This window comes from Dermacentor albipictus, chromosome 6 (genome assembly GCF_038994185.2).
Source record: "Dermacentor albipictus isolate Rhodes 1998 colony chromosome 6, USDA_Dalb.pri_finalv2, whole genome shotgun sequence".
In the NCBI taxonomy this organism is placed as follows: domain Eukaryota; kingdom Metazoa; phylum Arthropoda; class Arachnida; order Ixodida; family Ixodidae; genus Dermacentor; species Dermacentor albipictus.
Window position 1 is genome coordinate 33,144,862 of NC_091826.1, and position 24,334 is coordinate 33,169,195.

Genomic DNA, 24,334 nt, shown 5'->3' on the forward strand with positions numbered 1-24,334 from the left:
ATAGACATTAGTAAGAGGCGACTGGAGGATTGGTGGAAGTAGGGAAACTACAAAAGACGGAGACGTACAAAAGCACAGTTCGCAATAGGAGATCAGAAAATTTGGTCGTGGTAGTTCATAGTGTTTTTTTTTTGTCTTTTTTCATTGTTTAACCTAGGTAGAATATTAGGCAGTATAGTAGCTAGAGCTTGGTGGCGCAACCCACCACCCCGGTCCAAAGGGGACGCTCATAACATCCATCCATCCATCCATCTGCACAGTTCTCAATAGGGGATGAGAAAATTTGGGCGCAGTAGTTGATAGCGTTTTTATTTCTTTTTTCATTGTTTAACCTAGATAGGATATTAAGTAGTATAGTAGCAAGAGCTTGGTGGTACAACCCGCTCATAACATCCATCCATCCATCAGCGAACCACCCAAGACGCCATGCTTCCGCCACAAAGCTCGCCGTTCGCGGCACTCGATTCCAGGTAAACATAAGGATTACATATTCTCCAGTTGCCGGGAAGCGTGAGGAGCAGTCAGGGATCTTTGAATGCTCTCGCATTCCACTCTTAAAGGCGCAGCTTAAGCTTCCTTCAAATTTTATGTCGAGTCACGGGTGCGGACGCATAGCGGCCGCCTCGGCCTCGAACGCAACAAGTCATCTGTTTTTCTTTCTTTTTCTTTTTTTGCTCTGCGCCTTCTCGTGGTTAGGCTTCGTTATTTCCTGCTTTTTACGAACGGAGCGTTCCCTAGCAAGAAAGCGTGGCAGAACAGGCGCTCCGCAGAGGCAGACAGCTAAGACGAAAATGAACCGTGGATATCCGTTACGTCAACGAAGTCGTGGCGTCCGAAGCCGCCACAGCGCCAATCGTAGGAGGGCCATAGAGAAAGAAATTCAACAAGAGGGGACACTCTTCAAAAACTGGCAACAGGAAACACGTCACGCCTAGTTTCAACAACAGCCGTTAGTTGACGCGAGCATCAGAAAAAAAGAATGTGAAACAACCTTCCAGATAACGTTTCATTTTTTTTATTCCTTCCCACTAAAAGCGAAAAAGTTTTGCGTGTAAATGAACTTATACTTTGCAACTTTTTGTTGCGTTGCCTAGCAACAAGCTAGCGGCACGCCAGACGCGCGTGCATACGTCATGCGCCAGACAAGCCGCAGGAGTGAGCGAGGACGGTCGTACGTGCGAAGCTCGCGTGCTCGGCGACCCGTCTGTTTTGGATGTAGCCCATTTTATTGGGGGGGTTGAGTTGAGTTGAGTTGTTGTAGGCTACTGGTGGGATTAGCCTTGCAGTTGCTGCCGGCAATTGCTCCACCGTAGCGACACTTAAAATAATTAAATCACGTAATCCGACACAGACCTCCCAATTACAAATGTCCACTCCTCAGTTCACCATGTTGAAGCCAAATCCGTGTCCTGTAGGTAATTTAACAGAAGGCGAGAGACCTCCTTCCTACACAACCGGTTCCCGCGCGGGAAAATTATGTCCTGAAGCGAACTGTGAGGAAGTCCTGTGTTCTTGAGAGACCCGAATAACACCCTCCTTTCCGCGTTATACACAGTACAGCACATTAGGTAATGTTCAATGTCACCACACACACCACACGTTGAACATAATGGTGATAACGCCAGGCCAGTCTTAAACATCCACGCAGGGGTACGAGCAGAGCCCGTGCGAATGCGTAGCAGTAAGGTTGCTTGGTTTCTTTGGAGACCCTTGATCACACATGGCTTGTGAGGTGAGCTCCACAAAGAACTGAAGTGGCACGACACCGCTTCTCTGAAGAGTCTCCCGTCTTCTTGAGGCACTTTTCTCGAAGGATTCCCAGACAGCGCTCTATGGGCGAGGCTGTCCGCCATCTCGTTGCCTATGATACCTATGTGTGATGGCACCCATTGGAATCGTATGGAGAAGCCTTTGACACTGAGATTTTGCACCGAACGTAGGGAGCTTAGAGATAAGGCATCAGTAGGGAATCCGTGCTCTAACCTTTGAAGGGCGGATTTCGAATCTGTAAGAATGACCACAGGTTGAGGCGTACAAAACCGTAGCTTTTTGAGAGCTGCCTCAATGGCAACGCTTTCGGCCGTTGTGGAGGACACGACTGCAGTGAAGCGAACGGACCAATCAAAGTTCAAAGAGGGAATGTGAAAAGCAGCTGCACTAGATCCTCTGACCTTGTCCACAGAGCCATCAGTAAAAATTTGAAGGTGACGTGCATATTCCGTTTCAAGATGTTCCAGTACGAGCGAACGCGTTGCTGCCAAAGGAGAACTCCGCTTAGCACGAACGCGAGGAACTGCCAACGAACTATCGAGGCTCGCGAAAGACCAAGGTGGTTTCGACCTCTTAATTCGACCTCTAGCGTCAATACCCAGGTAACCAAGAGTATTAAGGGCCAAGTACGCTCGGGACTCGGATCTCTTTCGAAGGCGCTGTAGAAGGGCTCGGCCAGCTGCCGTCTGTTTGAGGCGGCCAATTTGCATCAATAACCTTTGTGAAGCGACTAAGCTAAGAGGTCTCGATAGAGATTCATAAAGTACTGCATTGTTAGGAGCAGTCTGCGGAACGCCAAGAGCCCTTCTTAGGCCCTTTCTGTGCAGAACCTCAAGTCGTTCCAGCTGTGATATCGATGGGGAAATTAAAGGGAGCTGATACATTATTCGACTCGTCACTAGTGCATCGTGCAACCTGATCATTGAAGAAGGGTGATTTCCCCATTGCTCACTTGCAACTCTACGGATTACATTGAGACGCGAAGATATCGATGTCACAACGCTCTCGGCCTTCTCTATGCTTCTCTTGCGTGTCGTCTGCATTTCGACATGGCGCCACTGCACTACTGGACTACGGCAAGGTGAGAAATTGTTTGACAGTGTGCGGCTCATTTTAATCACAATTAGGCCTAGTTCGAGTGGCGCAGTTAGCGAAAAACAGCACCGCCATCCTGGCGCAGTTAATTTGAGTTAATGCCTCGTCCTGGGAGATGTTTGCGCCGCTTTTTATGAGCCCCAACATTACTGTAACTTATTTCGGTAGTTTTTGGGCACGCTTGCCGCGCCCGGCTTATTGACGCAGTAAGCGAAAACCGGCTCGGCCGTGTGACGCATTTGCGCATGTGCATGCGTGTACTACGTCGTAGCGCCTAAGACAAGTTTTCGCGCATTCTGTGGCCCCCAACATTATTGTAATAATAATAATAATATTTGGGGTTTTACGTGCCAAAACCACTTTCTGATTATGAGGCACGCCGTAGTGGAGGACTCCGGAAATTTTGACCACCTGGGGTTCTTTAACGTGCACCTAAATCTAAGCACACGGGTGTTTTCGCATTTCGCCCCCATCGAAATGCGGCCGCCGTGGCCGGGATTCGATCCCGCGACCTCGTGCTCAGCAGCCCAACACCATAGCCACTGAGCAACCACGGCGGGTAACATTATTGTAACTAACGTCGTTATATTTGGGGTAGTATAGAAGCACGGTTGCCGCGCCCGGCTTATTGACGCAGTTAGCGAAAAGCAGCTCGGCTGTGTGCCGCAGTTAGTTTCGCGTGTACTGAATCTTACTGGTGAAAGTTCGTGACGCATTCTCTGACCCGAAAAAGTATTGTAATTTATTTGGTAACTTTTGGGATATCTTGAGGCTTGCTCGCCGCGCCTGGGGTTGTGAAGGTGTTAGCAGAAATCCAAGCCGGAAGTATTGAGTTAGTTTTGCGTGTACTGAATTTTAGTGGGACAAGTTTGTGACGCATTTTATAGGCCTGCAACAACATATACCTTATTTCGGTACTCACGCTTCTCGAAAATGCGACGAGCGATTGCCGAGAGTGATAACACGGGAGTGTTGCATGCGCTGGCAGGACGCGTAAAAGATAACACGGAGGAGCTCAAGAACATGGCATTTACGTATTCTGAGCGACTGAAAACAGGCTTTGCACCCACGAGTCTGACTTGAGTGCGATTAGAAGGCATTCTGCGAGCGTGTAACATGGTCTGACTGAGCCTGTGTTGTAGCCACCTTTGTGTACTTGGCGTACCATCGTGTCGACTGAGGCCAAGTTTTTTTGGAAACGCGCAGTCACCCGTGTATTTGTGCACTTGAAGTGCAGGAAGTAATGCCCGGGAAAGGAAGGGTGCTTGAAAATCGGATGTTCAGATTTTATGACATTGTTTGGGAGGAGTCCTTGCTGCGAAATGTACGTAAAAGTGAATTTATCTGTAACGCCGCTCATTCACCACTTACGCACGTTTCGCCTCACACGAAATACTCCTGTTAGGTCAATATACCAAAATGATACATGCTTGTAATTTACTTTCTTTCAGCTGATGGCATCCGGTGGAGCTTCGTACGGCACCTGGTGCCACAACTTTGGATGAATGCAGAAGAAGCCCGGAACGAGCATTAATATAGAGCAAAATAAACATTTCATCATTTCAGAAGACGTCTTTCGTTGTCTTTATGAAATTGCACCTGACAGATTCGGTGCAGTCTTGTAAAGGTCAATCGCAATCATTTCTACATAACAATGAAACGATTCCACGCCAAGGCCACGCGAGGTTCAGCAAAAGCGAAAAACAAAAAAAAATGAATGCCGCGCCAAGCAGCGGAGCCGGCGCCGCGTGTACCACCTGGTGTTCAAAACGCGCGCGCCCAAAGCCGAAACCGGAAGGGGTCAACAACATCCGCTTGGTGTGCTACAGTCAATTCGGCCGCTGGGCTCTATGGGAGTGTCCGCTCTTGTTGAAATTTCTTTCTCTATGGTAGATCTGCGGAACGGCAGTCGCCAACGGTAACGAAGCAGTTGTTCCTCGTCGAGTCGTGGAGGCGATAACTGCGATAAGAGTTCGCCATTCTACGCGATAGCGCGTGCAGGGCTCGTTTTATCTCTCGTAGACGCTGATTTATGCAAAGTGTCTGACACCACCCAGCAGCGATAAGCTCGGCAAAGAAAGCTACCGCGCTCTCGTGTGGGCGTAGCATTCGTGCCCGAAGACGACGCCATGCCGGATCACGGACCGGGACGGGTGCACCGTTTTCGCGACCACGTCGTCGCCGGCGTCAACTGGCGACCGACGCGGTTCGTCGAGGAGGTTCCCAGTTCACGTGTGTGCGGCCTCTGCCGCATGATACCGAAGCGGATGGTGACGTTGCCATGCTGGCACGCTCTGTGCCAATCTTGCCACGCAGCCAGTCTCGAAGGGGGCGTTGGCCAGTGTCCGTTGGATCAAGTGCAATTCGAAGAAGCGGAATGCGTGGGTTGTGAATTCCCTACCAGAACAGCGAACACCGTGAAGGTGAGGAGGAAAGAAACAATTTCTGTCACTTCTTGCGTTATCTTTTTTTTTGGGGGGGGGGAGGCAATTATGCTTTAGCATTCCCATAATTCCGCTGCGGCATACGTGCACGCCTATCGATTAGAGTGCCCCTTTTACCATTGCCGAACAGTATTACACAAATTCGCCCTCACCAAATGTTACTCTTTAGCGTTTATCAAAACTAGCACAAATTGACTGTAGAGAAACACGGGGAAGGCGGGAGATGGAAATTCAAGACGATGATCAAATCGAGAACAAGGTGAAATGAAATTGTTTATTTGCCGTCCTGTACATTTACAGATGGAGGGACTGTAGATAAAAAGCTGTCCTTCAACAGCTTGACGTGTCCACAATCCCTGTTTCTGCAGGGAGGCAGCATAACATATGCGCACATACATGTACATACATATATGTAGCTGTGTACATAGCTGCAATGACATGTTACTCACTCACACTTTCATGTCAACAAAAGAATGCAACAACACAGATACATAACGCTACCAGATATTACATCGAAACCGCGTATACATCAGTTTCAGTTTCTTGGATGATGACGTGAAAAGATCAAATCGGACGGAATTATAGTAATTTAACAGTGTTGGTATGGTGTATTTAAGGCATTGTTTCCCATAGTTTGAACGTGGTGTTGGTACTAACCAATCCTAAAAATGTCTTGTAACGTAATTTGTAGATTTCTCTGAAGTTGGGCTAGAGTACGCAGGTTGCTGATATTTCGATGGATTTCCAGTTTATATACATGACTCAGACGATATCTGTAGAGATTGTGAGCTGGGATCACACCAGAATTATTAAAGAAGGTTATTGTCGATGCTGTGTAGGAAGCGTTATATGCGTTGCGGAGATACTTCTTTTGTAACAGGTGAATATGTTCTAGATTGGTGGATGTTGTATTACCCCATACTAATTGGCAATAGTTTAAATGTGATTGGAAAAGCGAATTGTACAGCAAGAGTTTAATACGCGTGGAAAGAATGTATCTCATACGGCCTACTACACCAGTTATTGTACTTATTTTACTTAGAACGTGTTTGACGTGATTGTCCCAAGACATGTTCGCTGAAAAGAAGACACCCAGACATTTGAAGCTCTCGACTATTCCAATAGTGTTTGAGTTTAATGCAATGTCTTGATGGGGGAGGTATTTGCTTGTTTTTCGGTCTGAATATAACTGCTTTTGTTTTGTTTGCATTTATCTTCGTTAAATTCACTCTCGACCATTCCTCTAAGGATTTCATTGCATTGTTGCATTGTTCTATAAGAACTTGAATATTATTACCAGTGAAGAAAATACTCGTGTCGTCCGCGTAGATAATAAACCTTGCCTGAGAGTTAGTATTGACGATATCATTCAGATATATATTAAAAAGCAAAGGCCCTAAAATACTTCCCTGTGGCACTCCACAATGGACAGCTCTAGCCTTAGAAGTAAAGGTGTCGATTTTCACACTTTGTGTTCTCTCAGATAAGTAGGATTTGACAAGAGATAGTGCCTGTCCTCGTATTCCATAATAGTTTAATTTCTCCAATAAAATGTTATGATCAACTAAGTCAAAGGCCTTAGAAAAGTCTACGAAAACACCAACAACTATACCTTTGTTTTCAAACTCTGTTAATATATATTCTTTTTGCTCTACTAATGCTAACTCGACTGACTTTTTCTTACGAAAACCAAACTGGTGTGGTGTTAATAGGTTAATAGGTGAAAGCAGGAGCCAAGGTTTAGACAAGTGGACTCGTCTTCTTCAAGGCGCCCTATGCTTTCGCCGCTACCGTGTATATGGGTGTAGTGCAAATAAAGGGGATAGGGCGTAAGGCTGGCGGGTTGTAAGATTCGTCGGACGATCTCGCCGCTGCCACCATATGTTAGAGTTGTCGGACGATCTACGAGCTGTAGGTCGATCTCACCGCTGCCATTCAGATGTAAGATATGGAAGTCGTAGCTGTAGGAAAGAGCTTGACTCTTCGTTGGGACTTAGGAAAGCAGGATTTATTTACATGTTATTTACAGTTGAAACTGAGATACATCGACGATCTAGCGTGACTCCCAAATGGAGCCCGCAAGACGAGCATACAGCAAACAGCTTACGAGCACACAGCTCACGAGTACATTTCGAGCACGACAACGAGCACACTCTAGCAGCCGACAATCGCTGCTTATAAGCACTCCGCTCGACGTCATAGTTGGACGACATTGTAGATGACCCGCCCTTTTGGAGGAGGCGGGCTCTCGACTTGGAGGAGGAGGAGGGCTCACACACACGCACACACACACACACATAGGTGCAACGGACCGGAGCGGACGTCAGAGGGGCTTCGTAGAACTCTGAGCCGACCGGGTAGCGCTTCCGGGTAGCACATTGTCTTACGTCTTGGTCGGCGCGTGGGAAGGAGCCCTCGTCAGCGTTCCCGCGGCAACTCCCCCACTCATAGCAGAACAGGGCGCCGTTGCCGTGTTGCGCACAAAGCCTGCTTCGTCGAACTCGGAGCCGCCCCGGGTGGCGCGCCCGGGTAGCACATTGTCTGGTGTCTCGAAAAACGCATGGGGAGGTTCCGCCAATTACCTACCCTCGAGAAGTCTCCTGAGCTGCACCCCTCGCCATGTGGCTGCCGGTTATCCGCTGCTTTCTGAAGTGCGCCACCGTCCCGGTTGGATCGGAACACGTGCAACGGATTGAAATAGCTGCAGGCCGATCCTAACAGGGCGCGGCAACGAGCGAAGCTGTGTTAGCGTGTGGAATTAAGAATAAAGAAGTGCTGTGCACAAAGCCAGGGGCCCGGCCGTCTGCCAATCACGTGTCAACGGCCGCGTGTCAGCCGGCGTGTCAACGGCGTCTGACACGCTGGCTGAGAAAGAAAAAAACAAGAAAGGAAGGAAGGAAAGGGAGAAAAAGCGACAAGAAACCAAATTAAGTGTTGTTGCCTATAGCTTCAAATTTAGCATCCCGGATGTATACTAAAGTTCCCTTTGAAAGGTTTATGCCTGTTGGTTGCAATGTCTTGAAATTATGGATAGGGTATCATCCTCTATTTTCTTTCTCGTTCCCACCTATAACATTGGCTTCTGCTTTCACCTTATTCTCGTTGCGCTCATCAATCAAAATCTCACTGTAGGCTCATGTGAAATATTCTGTTGGAACTCGGTATTTACTTATTTCATAGCGTACAGCTAAGACAGAAATAACAAAAAGGCAATACATTGAAATGTGCGACGTCACACTGACGTTTTGGGCTTGTCGTTTCTGCGTTAAATTCAAAGGGAAACTGGTAATAATTAATCACTGCAGTGACAATTCAGTGATAATTCAGTGCAAGCGAATGATAGTGCAAGCGAAAAGCCCATGGCAGGGTCCAATGCACAAGAATGTTGCAGTCTTTCGTGGATGAGTTTGGAGCTGGAAGAATAGTTGAACAATGGGCGTATTTTTCATCGATTCTCGCTTGCCAAGGTTGCTTCTTGTGCGAGAGTAGGTGTCTTGCTATTTAGAAGCATAATTAAGTGATTCACTTTAACCTAGTATTCGTGTTTGATGGATCATTAATGTTGAGACAGCGACAGATACTGCTTGTTGAGTTTGAGCATATTTGCTTCCCAAATGAATCTGGCGATAACCGTGGTTCAGACCGTAATGCACGTAAAGGTATGTTCTAAAAGTTAGGGACAGGTATAGAAGGCGCCTTAATTAAAAATAGTTTGTCGGCCGAAAATTTTAATGTGGGATATTTATATATTTTATTTTCTATTAAGGTGTACTGCTGGAACGAAGCGCACGGCTGCGAGTACACGGGCACCATGGACCGCATGCTGGAACACTACGAGAACGAGTGCACATTTCACAGCGTGGAATGTTTGCGATGCGGCGAGGGAGTCCAGCACAGAGACCTGCCGACGCACTACGCGGCCGGATGCAGTGCCGGTGTTTCTACTGCGTCCTCGCAACCTACAGCAGTGACACTCGAAGACGTGAACGCTGCCCTTGAAGACGTGAAGGCGATGTTGGGTTGTCTCAACCACGACCAGCTGCTGCCAGTGATTCAGAGTCAGTTGAATGAGCTTACGGAACAAGCCAGAAAACAAGAAGCCAGGTTCACTCGCGAGCTCGGAGCATGCGAGCAGAATTTAAAGGCCGAGATGGAACAAATCACCGCCACGATTTCCTCGACCGCGTCGCACCAGCGGACGTCTCGGCAAAATCCATTGGAAGAAGCCAGCACGTCGAGGTCGCTGTCGTTGCGCCCGGAACAAGAAGATGAGATACGTCGAAAGTGTGAACACTCAGCCCACCTGGAACACTCGCGGCAAACTTCCCCGGAGCCTGATTCCAGCTGTGTCATTGCTCGTTGTGAGACTTTGTACGGTAGCGTTCGGCATTTGACCAGTGCGCAGTCGATACCCAAGCGCATTCAAAAAAATGGGTCCGTGGAATATCTGCTGACCCTAGAAAACTTTGAGGAAATCATTCAGTGCCAGGAAGGCTCAAAACAGTTTGCCGAGATTACGGTGCGGCACATGACGGACACGTACTTTACCATTGCCGTTTGGAAGTACGACGATTGTGCAGCTGACCTCGTTCTGAAGATCCAGTTTAACGGGACGCGGGTGGACTCCAAGTGTTGGCCGCCTTTTTGGAGAGTGAGCGCGGTGCATCCAAAATCACTATTCAATCTACCTTGGTTCACTCCCGCTGCCGAGCGTTGTTCCTGCAACCGCGATGACCCCTCATTGCCACACTTCCACCTCCAATTTGCTTCAGACATTGCCTCGCTGAAAAAGGCCGGCTACCTCCAAGACGGAAAGGTAGACTTCCGTATCTCGCTCAGCGATAGTAAGATGGACGGTGGGATCAGGGGAGCACCCTAACCTTCCTCATCGCACAATGTGCACTGCACCGGAGAATCCTCCTTGCCGCTTCCCAATATGTGTCTCAGGAGCTTAATGGAATTTTCGATCTCCTTTTTAGTAAATAAAGTGAGCTCTGCGACATTTCTTTTTTAAAATTTACTATCCTTTGTAACTGTCAACCTATTTATTCCTGACTTTACCGGCCGTTCGTTTTCTTTATTTCTCGCACTAATACAATCGTTGTTCCGAAATCTTGTGCTCCTTGAGCGGTTTCTGGCCTTACGACGTTCACTCCGATACATTTCTCTCGATTATTACCGTGCCGCCGCTAAAGCAATTGATTTCAATGCGACGTTCGTGTTTGATACTACGGTGTAGTACCACGCGTTGTCCCGTGTCCGAAATACGCGGCCAATGTTAATGCATCGCAACGCATTTATTTATTTATTTATTTATTTATTTATTTATTTATTTATTGTACAGTAATTGAATGCCCGAAGGCAGTAAAGAAGGGAGTGAATCAAAATACACAGCCTGTGCAGATAACAGGGTATAATAATATTAAAAAAAAATTGAAAGTGCGGAATAACAAATGCATTCTTAAATAGTAGTTCTGAAGCAGACGTATCGGTTATGTTAACAATTGAGGGCGGCAGATGATTCCATTCAATGGTAGTTTTAGGAATAAGTGAATAAAAAAATTGGTTCGTGCGACAGTCTGGAACGCTCAATTTATGGCGATGTTCAGCACGCGATTATGTGTATGCAGGTTCGGACAAAACTTGCCTTTTTAATTCCGGATTGTAATACTGAATTTTGTGCAGGAGTGATAACCGTGCTGACTTCCTACGGGATGACAGGAGAGGGAGGTTTAAAGTAGCCTTCAAACATGTTGCGCTTGATGTCCGAGAATAGCTAGTAACAATGAAACGTGCGCTATGACGTTGTATAAAGTCTATTGCATTTGTTAAGTAATCCAAACCAGGGTCCCATACAGAAGAGGCATATTTAAGCTTAGGACGAATTACTGTTTTGTACAGAAGTACCCTTATGAAAATGACTGTTGAAATGTTGTTGGCATATTGTTGACGAACTGTTGACTCAATAGCCTTTCAACAATACCTCAACAATTATTGAAACCATAGAGCAATAATTCAACAGTAAAGTTGTTGGGCAGTTCACAACAAAAAAGTCGTTGACTAAATTCTGTTGGTATAGTGTTGAATAGTATTGAGTATTATTGAGCCATTGTTGAGTAGTTTTCAACACTAAAGTCGTTGACTAAATTCTCTTGATATATTGTTGAATAGTATTGAGTATTATTGAGCCATTGTTGAGTAGTTTCCAACAATAAAGTCGTTGACTAAATTCTGTTGGTATATTGTTGAATAGTATTGAGTATTATTGAGCCAATGTTGAATAGTTTTCAACAATAAAGTCATTGACTAAATTCTCTTGACATATTGTTGAAAAGTATTGAGTATTGAATCATTGTTGAGTAGTTTCCAACAATAAAGTCGTTGACTAAATGCTGTTAACTTATTGTTGAATAGCACTGAGTCACGAGCAATATTGAGTTTCGAAGTACATGTGAAAAACACACGCACATATGTATGTGTGCGTCTTTTGCACATATATGTTGCTTTACTGATCACTTGATCACCATTGCATATATACAGGGTGTTGTTTCACGTTACTTGAACCATAGACGTATATACACGTGTTTCAGCCAACTTTACTCAGAGTTTAAAGATATGCCGTTGCACCATAAGACGATGCGACCAAATGCATGTTGCTCACTCTTGCACTTGTCACGTTATTCTTGTATTTTTCCTAAGTAGTTAAGTAGTCAAGAAAATTATATAGCCATTCTGAATGAACAAAGTTAGGCGGAAAATTCCAATTAGAAAGTTCTAGAGCACTTTGCAAAACGTCCGATTGGCAATTTCTAACTTTCTATCTATTAGGTGTTAGTGTTTTTCAGCTTACAGCGGATGCCCGAGAAATACAAAAAAATATCACCTGGCATATACCCGGTTGCGCGCCGTGCTTGCAGCGCTCCCAAACGAGCATACCATCGAGCAGGGTGTGTTGCCGCTTAAAAGGCAACAGGGCAGTGACGAAGGCGTTGGCTGTAGTATTGACGCCAGCGACGTGCTTCCCTCGCTGCGGTTCATGATGGCGATAAGCAGACGGGTGTTCACACCGGTTAAATGGTATGTTTTGGTTTGCGCGCAGAAGGCTTAGGAGCAGTGCAATCACGACTCGCAGGCGGGTATGTCACGTGGTGCTTTTTGTATTTCGCGAGCATCCGCAGTAAGCTGAAAAACACTAATACTTAACAGATAAAAAGACAGAAACTGTTTATTCGGACGTGTTGCCAACTGCTCTGCAACTTTCTAATTGGAATTTCTTCGCAACTTCCTTGCTTCAGAAGTTGGTTATTTATCCTTGACTAATTAGCTAATTAAGCAATATATAGAAATAGCGCGACATGCTACTTACCAAAGGGAGCAACATGCATTTAGTCGCGTCGTCATAGAGGGCATAGAGTTTACACTCGGCCTAAAGTTAGCAGAAACACCCTGCATATATACACACACACACACACATATATATATATATATATATATATATATATATATATATATATATATATATATATATAGTTTGAGAAGACAAACGTCGCTACAAGCAGTGATAAACAACCGATGATTGGACGCATCCTGCATTTCTATCGGCGTCCATTTTAAGGGGCCAGTGCCCTGGCTGAGTGTTAGGAAACGGCATTGCATGCCTCCATGTTAAATATGGTCAAGGTGGCGGGGAACGTTAACAAAATTCAAATCTGGGGTTTGACGGGCCAATACCACGCTTTAATTATGAGCCGCACCGTAGTAAGAAACTCCATATTTATTTTGACCATCTAGGGTCCTTTAACCTGCACCAAATTTGGTGCAGGTTAAACGCACAGTACGCGGGCGTTTTTGCATTTCAGCCCCATCGAAATGCAGCCGCCGCCGCCGGCATTAGACTCCAAGCACTCGGGTTAGTAGCGCAACACCTCAGCCGCTATGCCACCACGGCGGGTGCGGCGGAGAAAGGAATGAACATCGTTTTTACAGAGTAATTTCGCTTAGATGTTACCCGTTAGCGCGCTACAGAACGAAACGAAAAGCTTGGCGGATATGTACAACATGGTGCTCATATTTCACATGGAGGTCAAATTCTTTCCTGTGACCTAGACGGGGTGCTGGCGAATGTGTTGGGAATCTGCTCGGCCACCAAGCACAATCTGCGCTGCTATACGTTCTCGGTGACAACTCGCACAGCGCAGAAGCGCACGCACAAATGTTTAAAGAATGGGACGACAGACCGCCTGCAGTTTGCCATGACGTCGAAATAAGAAGCACAAACAGCGACGTTTCTGTACTTTTGTGGTCAATAGTTCAGTTCGCATGGTTGCGGCACGCATTACTTTTTTTTTTTTAAATACAAACGACGAATACTGTGCGCGCAAACATTAGCACGGCGTTTGCGACGTTTGAATTTGGCGCGTTTTCCCGCGCATGCCATTAGCTCCGGCCGGTGCACTGCGTTACTGCGCCAAAGAAAGTAGTTCATCAAAGAAGCGAAGCAAAAAACTTTCATACACTTGCAAATCGCAACAATTGTTCAGTATTAACATGAAATTACAAAATTTGTTATCAAATGGTACAATTCATGATAATATAAGCCTGTATTTGTATGAGTGTACACGTATAATTGCGCGTTTGGACTGTTGATGCTTGGCACATTTCGCCGGCGGCACGCTGTTTGCTTGAGAGTTTCCTGCGTTTTCTGCGTCCTTTGTGTGCTTCGCTGTGACATCTTTGGAATATTCCTGCGTGCTGCTCGCTTTTTATGGGCTTGTTGCCTCGAAGAGCGCCATGATCGCCTCCGACTCAGCGACATTAAGGGTGAGTTGAGTGTTTCGAATTCCCCTTGTTGAACGGAGCGCGGAAATGATTTCAGCGCTTGTGCGTGTCTTCTGCGCGCCTCTTTTCTAGTTTTCATTCCTAGTACTATCCTTCCGTTGCCAGAATTGGTTGTACAGCACTAGATTCGTGGTATATAACATGGAGCTTTGTCCTGGTTTAACTTTACACTCCGCTTGTGGTGACGTAAGGCAGCCAGCTAAAACAGGGCATGTTGTACGCCATGATTTCTGATACGGTGTTCGAGCACCGATTGAGTTAGCCTTATTAATGAGCGCAAAACAATGCGACGTGAAACCATCCGATCTGTACTGTAATCGGAAGATATTTCGTTTGCGCCACGCTAGTACAAGACGTGGGAGCGAGCTTGTAGCGGCGTGGGGCGGTGGGATCGGCGAAGGTGTATTCTGTTGCGCTGTTCCCTTCGACTCCGCGGCGCTTCAAGGCTGCTATCTGGCACGCCGTGCGGCCGATGTTCGCGCGATAGGAAAACACAGAGGAGGCTGTCGCGCAATAATAATAAAGAATTTGAAGGGTGTACGTGTGATTCTATGCGATACGTGAGATACAATGGAGAGGGATGCCACAGAGTGCTGCGAAATCATCGAGTTATACGCCGTGCCAACCGCGTGTGTTTTGTTTTCCACCAGTTCGCGCGCATTCAGCTTTCTTTTTTCATCTTCGTTCGACGCCATCGAGTGCTTCGCCCCAAACGGCTTCGCGTAGGCGCTCTTAGCATTCACGGAAAGGCAGATTTCATGGCACTCCAGGTCCTACAACATTCAAAATAATGTAATTTCGTGAAACCGCAGCTTTTCGCACTTCAGTAAGTGATTGATTTAACAAAATTTTAAAATCACTAAAGGAACGAGATGCCTGGCATATCTGCCTTGTCGTCCCACTGGGTTTCGAGGCGGCATGTATACGTTATCGGCAACATAAACATCAATAATTAGCATTGTTTCTTGTAACCATAGAAGTAGCTAGTTATGTCGAAAAGCTATTTTTGATTTGAATCCGAGCACTAAAGAGTGAACAGATTGAAAGGGGAGCGCATAGTTGGGAACTAAATGACAATGCTTTGCCACAAGCTTGGAATAATGCATCGTCGAAAGAGCAGTTCTGTGAAATTCTTTCTTTGAGAGTAAGCAAAAGTTCAGTAGCGTCAGGTAGACGGGGAGTAAAATGCAACACTGTGGTTTTATATGAAGGAGCTGCCTTTAATATGTGGCCATAACAGTTCAGTAGATGCATGGAAATAATTTTTAAAATAATAGAGGAATGTGAAATAAATTATTTGACGAGCTCACACTGCCATTGGCAAGAGCGGCCACACTTTAGTGTATTCAATGACTAGTCATTTGTATCCGTCAATTTATGTCAGCCTAATGGTCCATGTAGCGCTTTTGATTGTTGATTTTGCTGCATTGTGGCTTCACATTTTAATACTGACATCTTTTTTCAGATTCAAAATGAGCTGAGAGACACCCAAGCTGGAATGCTAAAGGTGAATTCTTTGGCCTTCCGTTCTGTAACGTCACCATGATCAAATACAGTGATGCCGTGAAAATGTATTGCAGGAAGCAGAAAAAACAACATTGCTGATGCAACTGCAAGGCATTTGCTCCAGTCATCAATTGGTGCAGAGTGCCTTCATTAGGAGACATGGTGCCTTTAAGCACTCAGCTGAAAGACTGCAACTGCACCGGGACTGGGAGTGAATTTCAGTGTCACTTGTGAACATATTAGAGATAGAATGTGCCTTCTTCAGGGTATATGCCTGATATGAGAGGGGCGTTCAGAAACTTAGTGTGGACATTAGTGGTCTACGTGAGTGCACATCTTCCTAGTTTTACCAGAACGAAGGTATGACCTATGTCATGCAGCAGTGCACTGCTAGAGGTATCAAACCAGAACAGCAGCACCCTTTGAGAAAGTTGGCTGAAGAACGAGCAGTGATCAGGGCTTTCTGCATTTCAAGGGCCAAATTCCAAAAAGATTGATGCCGAGCTGGACGGTGTGAAGTGCCGGTCACCACATACTGTAGCCAGCATGGCATGAATCTCCTTGGCATTATGCCTCGTTAGGATACAGAAATTGCATCACTGCTCATAAAAAAATTGGAAATTGGGAGGTTGAGGGGAAGTGGCAGGGCTCCCCTCTGGAGCAGCCAGTGCATGCCCATTGCTATACTGATAATCCTACCTTAATGAGAACTAGTGATGCATGTTAACCTATTACGCAGCTAAGTGCATTCCTTGTTTTGTATTAAGGGGACACTAATGACACCTTAAATGAATTTAAAATAAAGCATCATTTTAAATATCTACTTCTGTAAGTTTCTTGGTAATTGCTTGATTATTAGAGAAAATAAAGCTCAACGTTCAATTTTCTGAGTATCGCCCCAAAATCTTCGTGCTGACATCTCATTGTCACATCATGGATTTCAAGTATTTTTACAAACTTGGGTTGTATTGTTTCAGTAAAAGTTCCTGACGGTTCTTATTTTAAGCTTTCGGAATACGATGAAGAACATCTTTATTTGTAAAAAAAAGTTGCTGCACCTGAAGAGACATCATCAAAATCTATGACGTCACAGCAAGCGGGTGTGGTAACTTCAAGGCAGCACTGCCACCAATCTTTCCTCTTGCTGCTTTTACAATTTACTCAGCCTCTTGTCATCGTACGAGTGAATCTCTTGAATTGTAGGAAGGTCATTTACAGATACATCTAAAATAATTGTTCTCTTTAGTGCTTTCTTGCCATAGTTGCTTAGGGGTGTTGGCACAGCGCCGCTAAGCACGAGGTCACATGATCAAACAACCGCATTTTGATGGAGGTGAAATACAAAACTGCCCATGTACCTTGCAGCCTGATTTGGTAAAAATTAATCCAGAGTTCCCCACTATGGCGTGCCTAAAGCCTGTTTCACATGCAAGTGAAAATGCTTGCAAATCCTGCCGCCGCGCCGCAGAAATCAGTTTCAAGCGGCGGTGGGAGCGGCAAGGTTCGGGCAAGTTTGAATTTCATCGCAGCGGCAGAGCGGCAGCACTGCTTCCGAACGGCCCACCTCGACACGTGACCAGCGGAGGATTAGTGCTGGAAAGCCTGCGCATAGGACGATGTTTATTTACTTGGTACGCGTGGTACAGGCAACATGCCAAGAGAGCTTTTCAACGAATTGTTAAATTGCTAAGCGCAGGATATGTATTTATAAAATAAAAATTTGAGAGGCAGGGACAAAGCAATGTTTACGTTGGTAGTCGCAAACTACCGAAACTGACTGAAAGTCCTGTGTTTTATGCCAGCAACATTGCTATTCGCAGCAGCGGAAAATGCGCGGCGGCAATGCATGTGAAACGAAACTTCGCGAAAAGCTTTGCAGTGCCGCGTCGCAGTTCGCTCCATTAGCTGAATCGCTTGCATGTGAAACAGGCTTAAACATCAGATTGTCGTTTTGGCACTTAAAATGCCAAAATTTAATTAATGTAATTTTACTTTAGTGCTCCCTTAAGCGGTAGAATTCATGATCTCTGCAAAAACTCATGCTCAAAGTATTTTCCGTAAAGATTAAATAAACAGTAGATATAAGTGTCTATTTATATTTTGAATTCTGTGATACGTGATGACTATTAGTGGTACAACGACACAGAATTGTTATACAATGTGTGACGGCACGATGATGCACATCGAGGAAATGACCGAGTCTCCCTAGAGGTCCCTGACATGGACATCAACTGACTGTCCACAAACTTCTGAGTTCACTCCGTGATCTTGTGCAGCCTGTGCTTCGCGAGTAGATTAATTTAATTGAGGTTTAATTTAATTAATTTAATATACTGTCCTTGCGGCTTATGTACATTTCATACACTGGAGTGGAATCTCGCATTACTTCTGGAGCACAGCAAGGAAACGTGATGTGTAGTGGTAATCTTAGTAATGATCGACAATCATGTCCCACTTCGAGCTCCTAATGCTGCTTGCCAACACAAGCAGCAGCATCTGCTCAAGATAGCGTGAAAGAGATTCATTGAAAAGTGGCATATGCCCAGGGTTGCATACCCAGTCACCCAAGCTGTTCCAACGGTTGGTATTGAACTCTTCCCTCAACATAGCAGCCCAATCTCCCCATTAGACCATGGGCTACATATTCACACAAATGGATGGGACAATCGAGACAAACACCTGAAAATATGAAGTATCCCAAGAATGGTAATCACAATAAATAGTACTAGATGTGCATTAGCGCAAGCTCTTGGGCCAGTTGGTGCATGATGAACTTGAAAAGGGGGGTACCAGCAAAACAAAGGACGCGCGCACATGGAAAAGGCATTAGACAGGGACGAACGCTGGTCCGTCCCAATGTCCGTCCATGTCTAATGCCGTTTCCTTGTGTGCGTGTCATTTGTGTTTCGCTGGTACTCCCCTTTTTCAAGTACTAGATGTTTGGATACTTTGGTTTATTATTCTTGTTTGTGCTGGATTGTTTTTCTGAAACATGGGGCATCCAGACAGCATCAGAAGCTTGTAAAAAGTCAAGTTTAGCATTCTAGATTTGCAACAGGTACTTTTGTAATTTATTTGCAATAGGGCTGTTGTGTGAATGTACTTGAAAGGCCTAAAACTGTTTTGCTAACATTTACTTAAACATGCAGGTTCACATACGCTGTAAGAGTGCACATTGAGAAGGTTATCCTGGCCCAGCTTACCATGGCCTGCCATGGTGGACCAGGAAAGTTTGCAAGGGCCTTGCTTCACCATGTGTTCACAGAGGAGGAGCTCATGGGCCATTTGGGCTTTGGAAATAACACCAAGGGGCAACAGAGGCTCTTGACCCCATCAGGGTCAGTGCTGTTATAGGCAAGTACCATATATCCTTTCCGGTTGCATTTTTACATTCACATTTCTTTTCTAAAATTATGAACTTGCCATTAGCATAATAAACGACTTTCATGTAGCCCGTATGTGCAGTTGTGTGCTACAATAGCCTATCATTTGGAATGACTGTTCATATGATCTTAAGTGCCTAATGCCGCCATACTCAAATGCTTCTAAAATTTAAAAGCTGCCTTCACTGCCGAAAGTTTTTAGCATCTCCACCAAATAAAATGAGCTGCATTTGTGCATTAGCAGTGCTACTTGGCTATCATTGCAAGGAATAGTTGTCTGTGAAGCACGCTCCAAATCTGTTGGCATGGAGGACATGGTTAAGTAGCCTGAAAGTGTTATTCTAATACACAAATTGCGGAGAAGCTATGCTCAAGTGTGGTTACTGCTCAGCTCGAGCAGGAGCACGTTCACCAAATTGCAGAAATCAAAACAGCTCTCCATGTTCTGAGATGTGAAACAGTAGTTTCACCAATTTTAACAGACCACATCAAATCAAAGTTGCTCCTATCTTGAAGGAGGTCCATGTGATCCGAGACAGCAACCTTTCAGCAGAGGGAACCTGAGTGGTGTGGCAATTTTCTTTTGGTAGTTTCAATCAAAGAAAAACAGGGACAGAGTTGCCAGCTTCACTGTCAACAGTACTATGTTTAGTGGATGCTTACTTATTCTAAGCACCTAACCTATGACTCGTATTTATTAACATGCACTTTATCACTTTGTATTCTAAGATATGAAAAAGAATATTTATGTGGCTTTTCCCCATATACTTCAATGAATGGAGAATAGGCTCTTGGGGCCTAATGTATAAAGCTTCTCACAGACCATCGGACATGTCCACTACTCCCATTCTGAAATTGTTAGAATTGTTTCCTGCTTCCTTACTTCACCTACCTGTTAACAGGGTTATGAACCATTGCCAAGTAGATTATGGGCTTACATTTATCAAAAAGATGAATGGGCTTTTCTGTCGCTCTTGTTTAGCCCGTTGAGGATCACATTTTGGGGAGAAATATGCCTCTAATTTAGGAGTTATATATCTTTTGTGGTGTGCACATACTCAAAACTTTCGAATTGAATATTGTCCTATTCAATTTAGTCTTTGAATGGTCACTATTTGTAAATGTGAGTATTATTCTAATATTTCGAAACACCAATAAAACATCAGATTTGAGCCAAAGTACGGTAAATTTTCACCTCCAATAACATAGTATAGACGTAAAACGTAAGAACTTGTAAGAATAGCAGACCGGGCTACGTTACTAAAGTAGCTGTACTTTAGAGGCTGTACAGCAATCATTCATGCTTACTGAAGAGTCCTGTGCATGTGAAGAAACTTCTTGCTGCTCCATTTGTGCTTTTAATAAACAGCTCTTCATAACATAACAATGACAGAAACTTGCTAACATTAAGAATACTAGTATGTGAACCTCATCTTACATTAATTGTGATATCAGCTGTTCATTATTCAGAAGCTATCCAATATTTGATTTGCTTCTGGCATTATTCGGTTCAGTCTCAAAAATCACTTTTCGCGCATCCTTAATATTTTTATTGCAGATTTAAGTTCTTCAGGGCGACTTTCCGAGAAAATAAACTGGTAAATAATTTTTAAAATAACAATAAAGTGGCAATACAATTTCAGTATTTGCAGTTTTACATGTTTTATTTTTTTATGCAGAATAAAGCAGCATAATTTTTTCTGTAATGAAAGTTACAAAAACTTGTGGCAACACTCCCAAATTAGTGCAATGACAGACACCAAGGAGCTAAGTGAAAAATCCGTTTGGGAGAAACCCAAGGAGCGACAGCACTATAAGAATATTTCCTAGAAGTCTCGGAAGGTTGCAGCACCTCCAGTGGGAGGCTAGGCAACACTTTGTTCTGAAAAGGCAAATTTTTTCAGAACGTTCCGTCACAGCGACAGATGTATGGCAGTGAACCCTAAAAGGGTTAAAGAAGTCAGTCTTATGGCATATGGCCCTTAAAAGACAGCATTTCTTCGTATCTGTCACATTCTGCATGGGTCATGCTAAGCAGCTTGGTGCACAACTACACGGAATCCTCATTATAACAGTAATTCAGTCGTTGAGGCAGAAAACATACTTCGCTGTAAGCAGTGTCTTCTTTAATGTTGAAAGTCCTAAGTCATTGTAAGGTGAGAAGTACGTTCCGATTGCATGTGAACTCAGGAAACCTAACATCAAATGAAGCTACACTCAATTCTAGTGACATGACACTATTGTATTTGGAGCATGGAAAGGCACAGTGAAGTGCTGCACATTTTAATTATGAAAGTTACAAGAATTTATTTTAGTTGTCAGTTCAGGTTTATTTATGAACGACATGAATTTTTTTCACCATTTTGTTTCTCAGCAAGCAAGGTTCACATCTTTGACATTGAAGATATTCATAAAGTTATATTGCTACAGTGTTTTGTTCCTCTTTGCCCTTTCCTGCATTTGACACTTAGTGGAGTCCTGTGCCACACTAAATAAATTTAAATGGTCATGCTGTAAAGCTGTACCCATGGAAAATTGGAATGAAGCAACACAAATACATAAATCAATTTCATTGTAATGAGGGCACATTGCATGCCATTCTTTTGCATGTGGAAGTTGCTTTTTAAAACTTGTTCTGGCTTGTATTTGCAGGCTTCACGTGTCGCAAATTTCCTGGTACCAACATGCCCTATGTAAAGAACTCCGGCCTCGCTTCTCGCATGGGACCCTGCCCCTGAAGCAACTGCCCCTGCCCCTTCACCTCTGAAGAGCCCAAGTTGGACAGCTCAAACCAAAACACAAGTGTTGTGCTTTTGTGACTCTCGACATTTTTATGTTTTATGTTAGTCTCCTGAAGGGACCACTTTGGATTTCTCAAATGAGCATACAAATGTTGTGCCTTCCTATGCCTTGATATTTTTATGTTAATTTTATTTATGTTAACTTTGCTAGTCTCCTGAGAAGCCCACATTGGATTGCTCAATCCAGAATACAAGTGCTGTGCTTCGTTATAGTTCACTACATTTTTATGTTAGTTTTTGATATGGTTCCAGTAAGGATAGTGTTTCCTTATTAATATATTTTTTAAGTAGCTTAAGTCATTTCATGCCAAACCACTCAACAATTTTCTCAAGAACTGTTCCATTATGGCAAACCATTTCAAGTTTGCTTGATTTTGAGTAGGTACAACGAGAAAATTTTTGAGAAAATTTGCTTTCATACATACTCTTAAGTAATTCCAGGGCAACCAACCAGCGTTTTTTTGGCCATCACAGATATAGTTGAAGCTCCGAACTCTTGCTCCCCATTTATTTTCCTTCCCAAAAATTTTTTTGAATTTTGGCAAAAATTTATTGTTCTTGCCCAGCTAAGCTAGAAGCCACTGATACACGTTTCTTCTGAAAGGGAAATTGTATGATTCAGATATTCAGGTGGTGTTCATGTCAAGAGACTGAAGTGGTGTGACTGCCAAAATTTGCAAAGTTTGAATTTTCTTCTAACGTAGATGACTGACTGAACTGACTTGACTTGCCGTAGGGAAATACAGAAGGCACAAAATGAATATAAAATCAGACTGGTTGACTTGGGATAGCAGCAAAATATTTCAAGCCTTGGAGGTTCAGTTGATCAGTTAAAAAAACTGTAACGTTGAAATTTTTTGCAAGCTTCGTGTTGAAGGTAAAAAATTAGCTTTGGTGGTTGGCACAAAAGTATGTCACCCATCATTACACAGCCGTACATGTCTGCTATGCATGTGACAAGTAACAAAAAGTGATTATTCTTTAAGTGCGATAAGGTATTTTTATAATGTTCCTTTGTGGATCACACATACAGCATAAATATAGCATAAATATATGAAGCCATGTCATCTAGCAAGGAAAGGTTGTTAATATATTAGCCACAAGAACTACTCAACAAACTGACTTGCCTTTTTTATCATTACGAAGGCAGGTGACGTCAAGCGCTGCTGCTGCAGTCTCAGCTCGTATTTTTTAAACATGAACGCAAAAAGTGGTCGCCAATGGTGTCTGACCACATCAGACTGAACATGGCACATATGACTTTTATAGATGAGCATGTTCCAGCTCTGAAACAGTGGTAGCAAACAACACCACAAGAATTTGTTCATACTCATGTAGGTTTTCAGTCTTAATTATGAAGGTGTTTTCTACTTGCATCATCATTGGGCTTCAGGGAGCAGGGCACAAAGTGTCCTGCTCCCTCTATGTTGCATTGCAATGCGACATGCCCTTTAGGATGCTTTGTATGAACAATATCAGTGCTCTTTATAGATTTACTGTCTACATAATAGCTGATATTTCTTTTTCTAAACTGCATGAAACATATTTTTTAGCACTGCAGGATTCCCTCACATATTTATTACGTACAAGGTCTGTTAGAAAAGTATTCGACCTTTTTTTGCGAACACCTGATGAATATGAAACAAGCGCGTTTTCATCAGCCACCCTTGAACCTTTGTGCGCATGCATGAATTTTTTCCCACCTGCCAATAGCGTGAATTGCTGGGACGCAGCGTTTGAATGAGGTAGTACAGTGCTCTCGTCGGTTTTTATTGCAAGGAAAATGGCAGAGCGACTGGAGCAGTGCTACTGCATCAAATTTTGACAGAAACTGGGCGACAGCCAAGTGGAAACCATCTGGAAGATTCAGACTGCTTTTGGTGACTGTGCTATGAGCAGCACACAGATTAAGGAGTGGTACAACCAGTTTAAAGACGGCCACACATCGGTGGAGAGCGAGCCACGCTCCAGTCGGCCATCAACATGCTGAAATGACCAGGTCATTGCCGAAGTGAACCCCGTGGTGATGCGGGACCATCGTGTAACTATCCAAGAAATTGCGGAAGAGGTGGGCATCAGCACATTTTATCCACATTCCATTATCACCGAAGATTTGGCCATGAAGAGAGTTGCGCCGAAATTCGTTCGCAAGCTGCTCATGGTGGAGCAAAAGCAACTTCGTGTTGAAGTCTCACAGACATGCTGGATTCCACAAACAGTGACCCCAACTTCATGAACACCGTAATCACTTGTGACAAGTCTTGGGTGTATGTTTACGACCTGGAAACCAAATCCCAGTCGTTACAGTGGAAGCATTCCACGTCGCCAACCAAAGACCGCTAAGTGTGCAGCAACGTCAAAGTGTTGCTGACTGCTTTCTTTGACTCCCGCAGTGTGGTACACCACGGATACACACCACAGGGTCAAACAATCACTAAAGACTACTACAGGGATGTCCTCCATGGCCTATGTGATGCTGTATGGAGCAAGATACCGA

The 24,334-nt window shown here is 44.2% G+C and overlaps 2 protein-coding genes across 2 annotated transcripts in view; both read left to right on the top strand.

Annotated features, from left to right (window-relative positions):
* The window catches only part of LOC139060947 (uncharacterized), a 149,264-nt gene that overhangs the window by 78,430 nt on the left and 46,500 nt on the right, over window positions 1–24,334 (top strand). The gene's annotated exons all lie outside the window — the stretch shown is intronic.
* LOC139046820 (uncharacterized) lies at window positions 4,749–10,332 on the top strand. Its single transcript, XM_070520731.1, has 2 exons — window positions 4,749–5,288; window positions 9,076–10,332. The coding sequence occupies exons 1-2, from the start codon at window positions 4,995–4,997 to the stop codon at window positions 10,186–10,188; spliced, it is 1,407 nt and encodes a 468-aa protein (XP_070376832.1). The 5' UTR covers window positions 4,749–4,994; the 3' UTR covers window positions 10,189–10,332.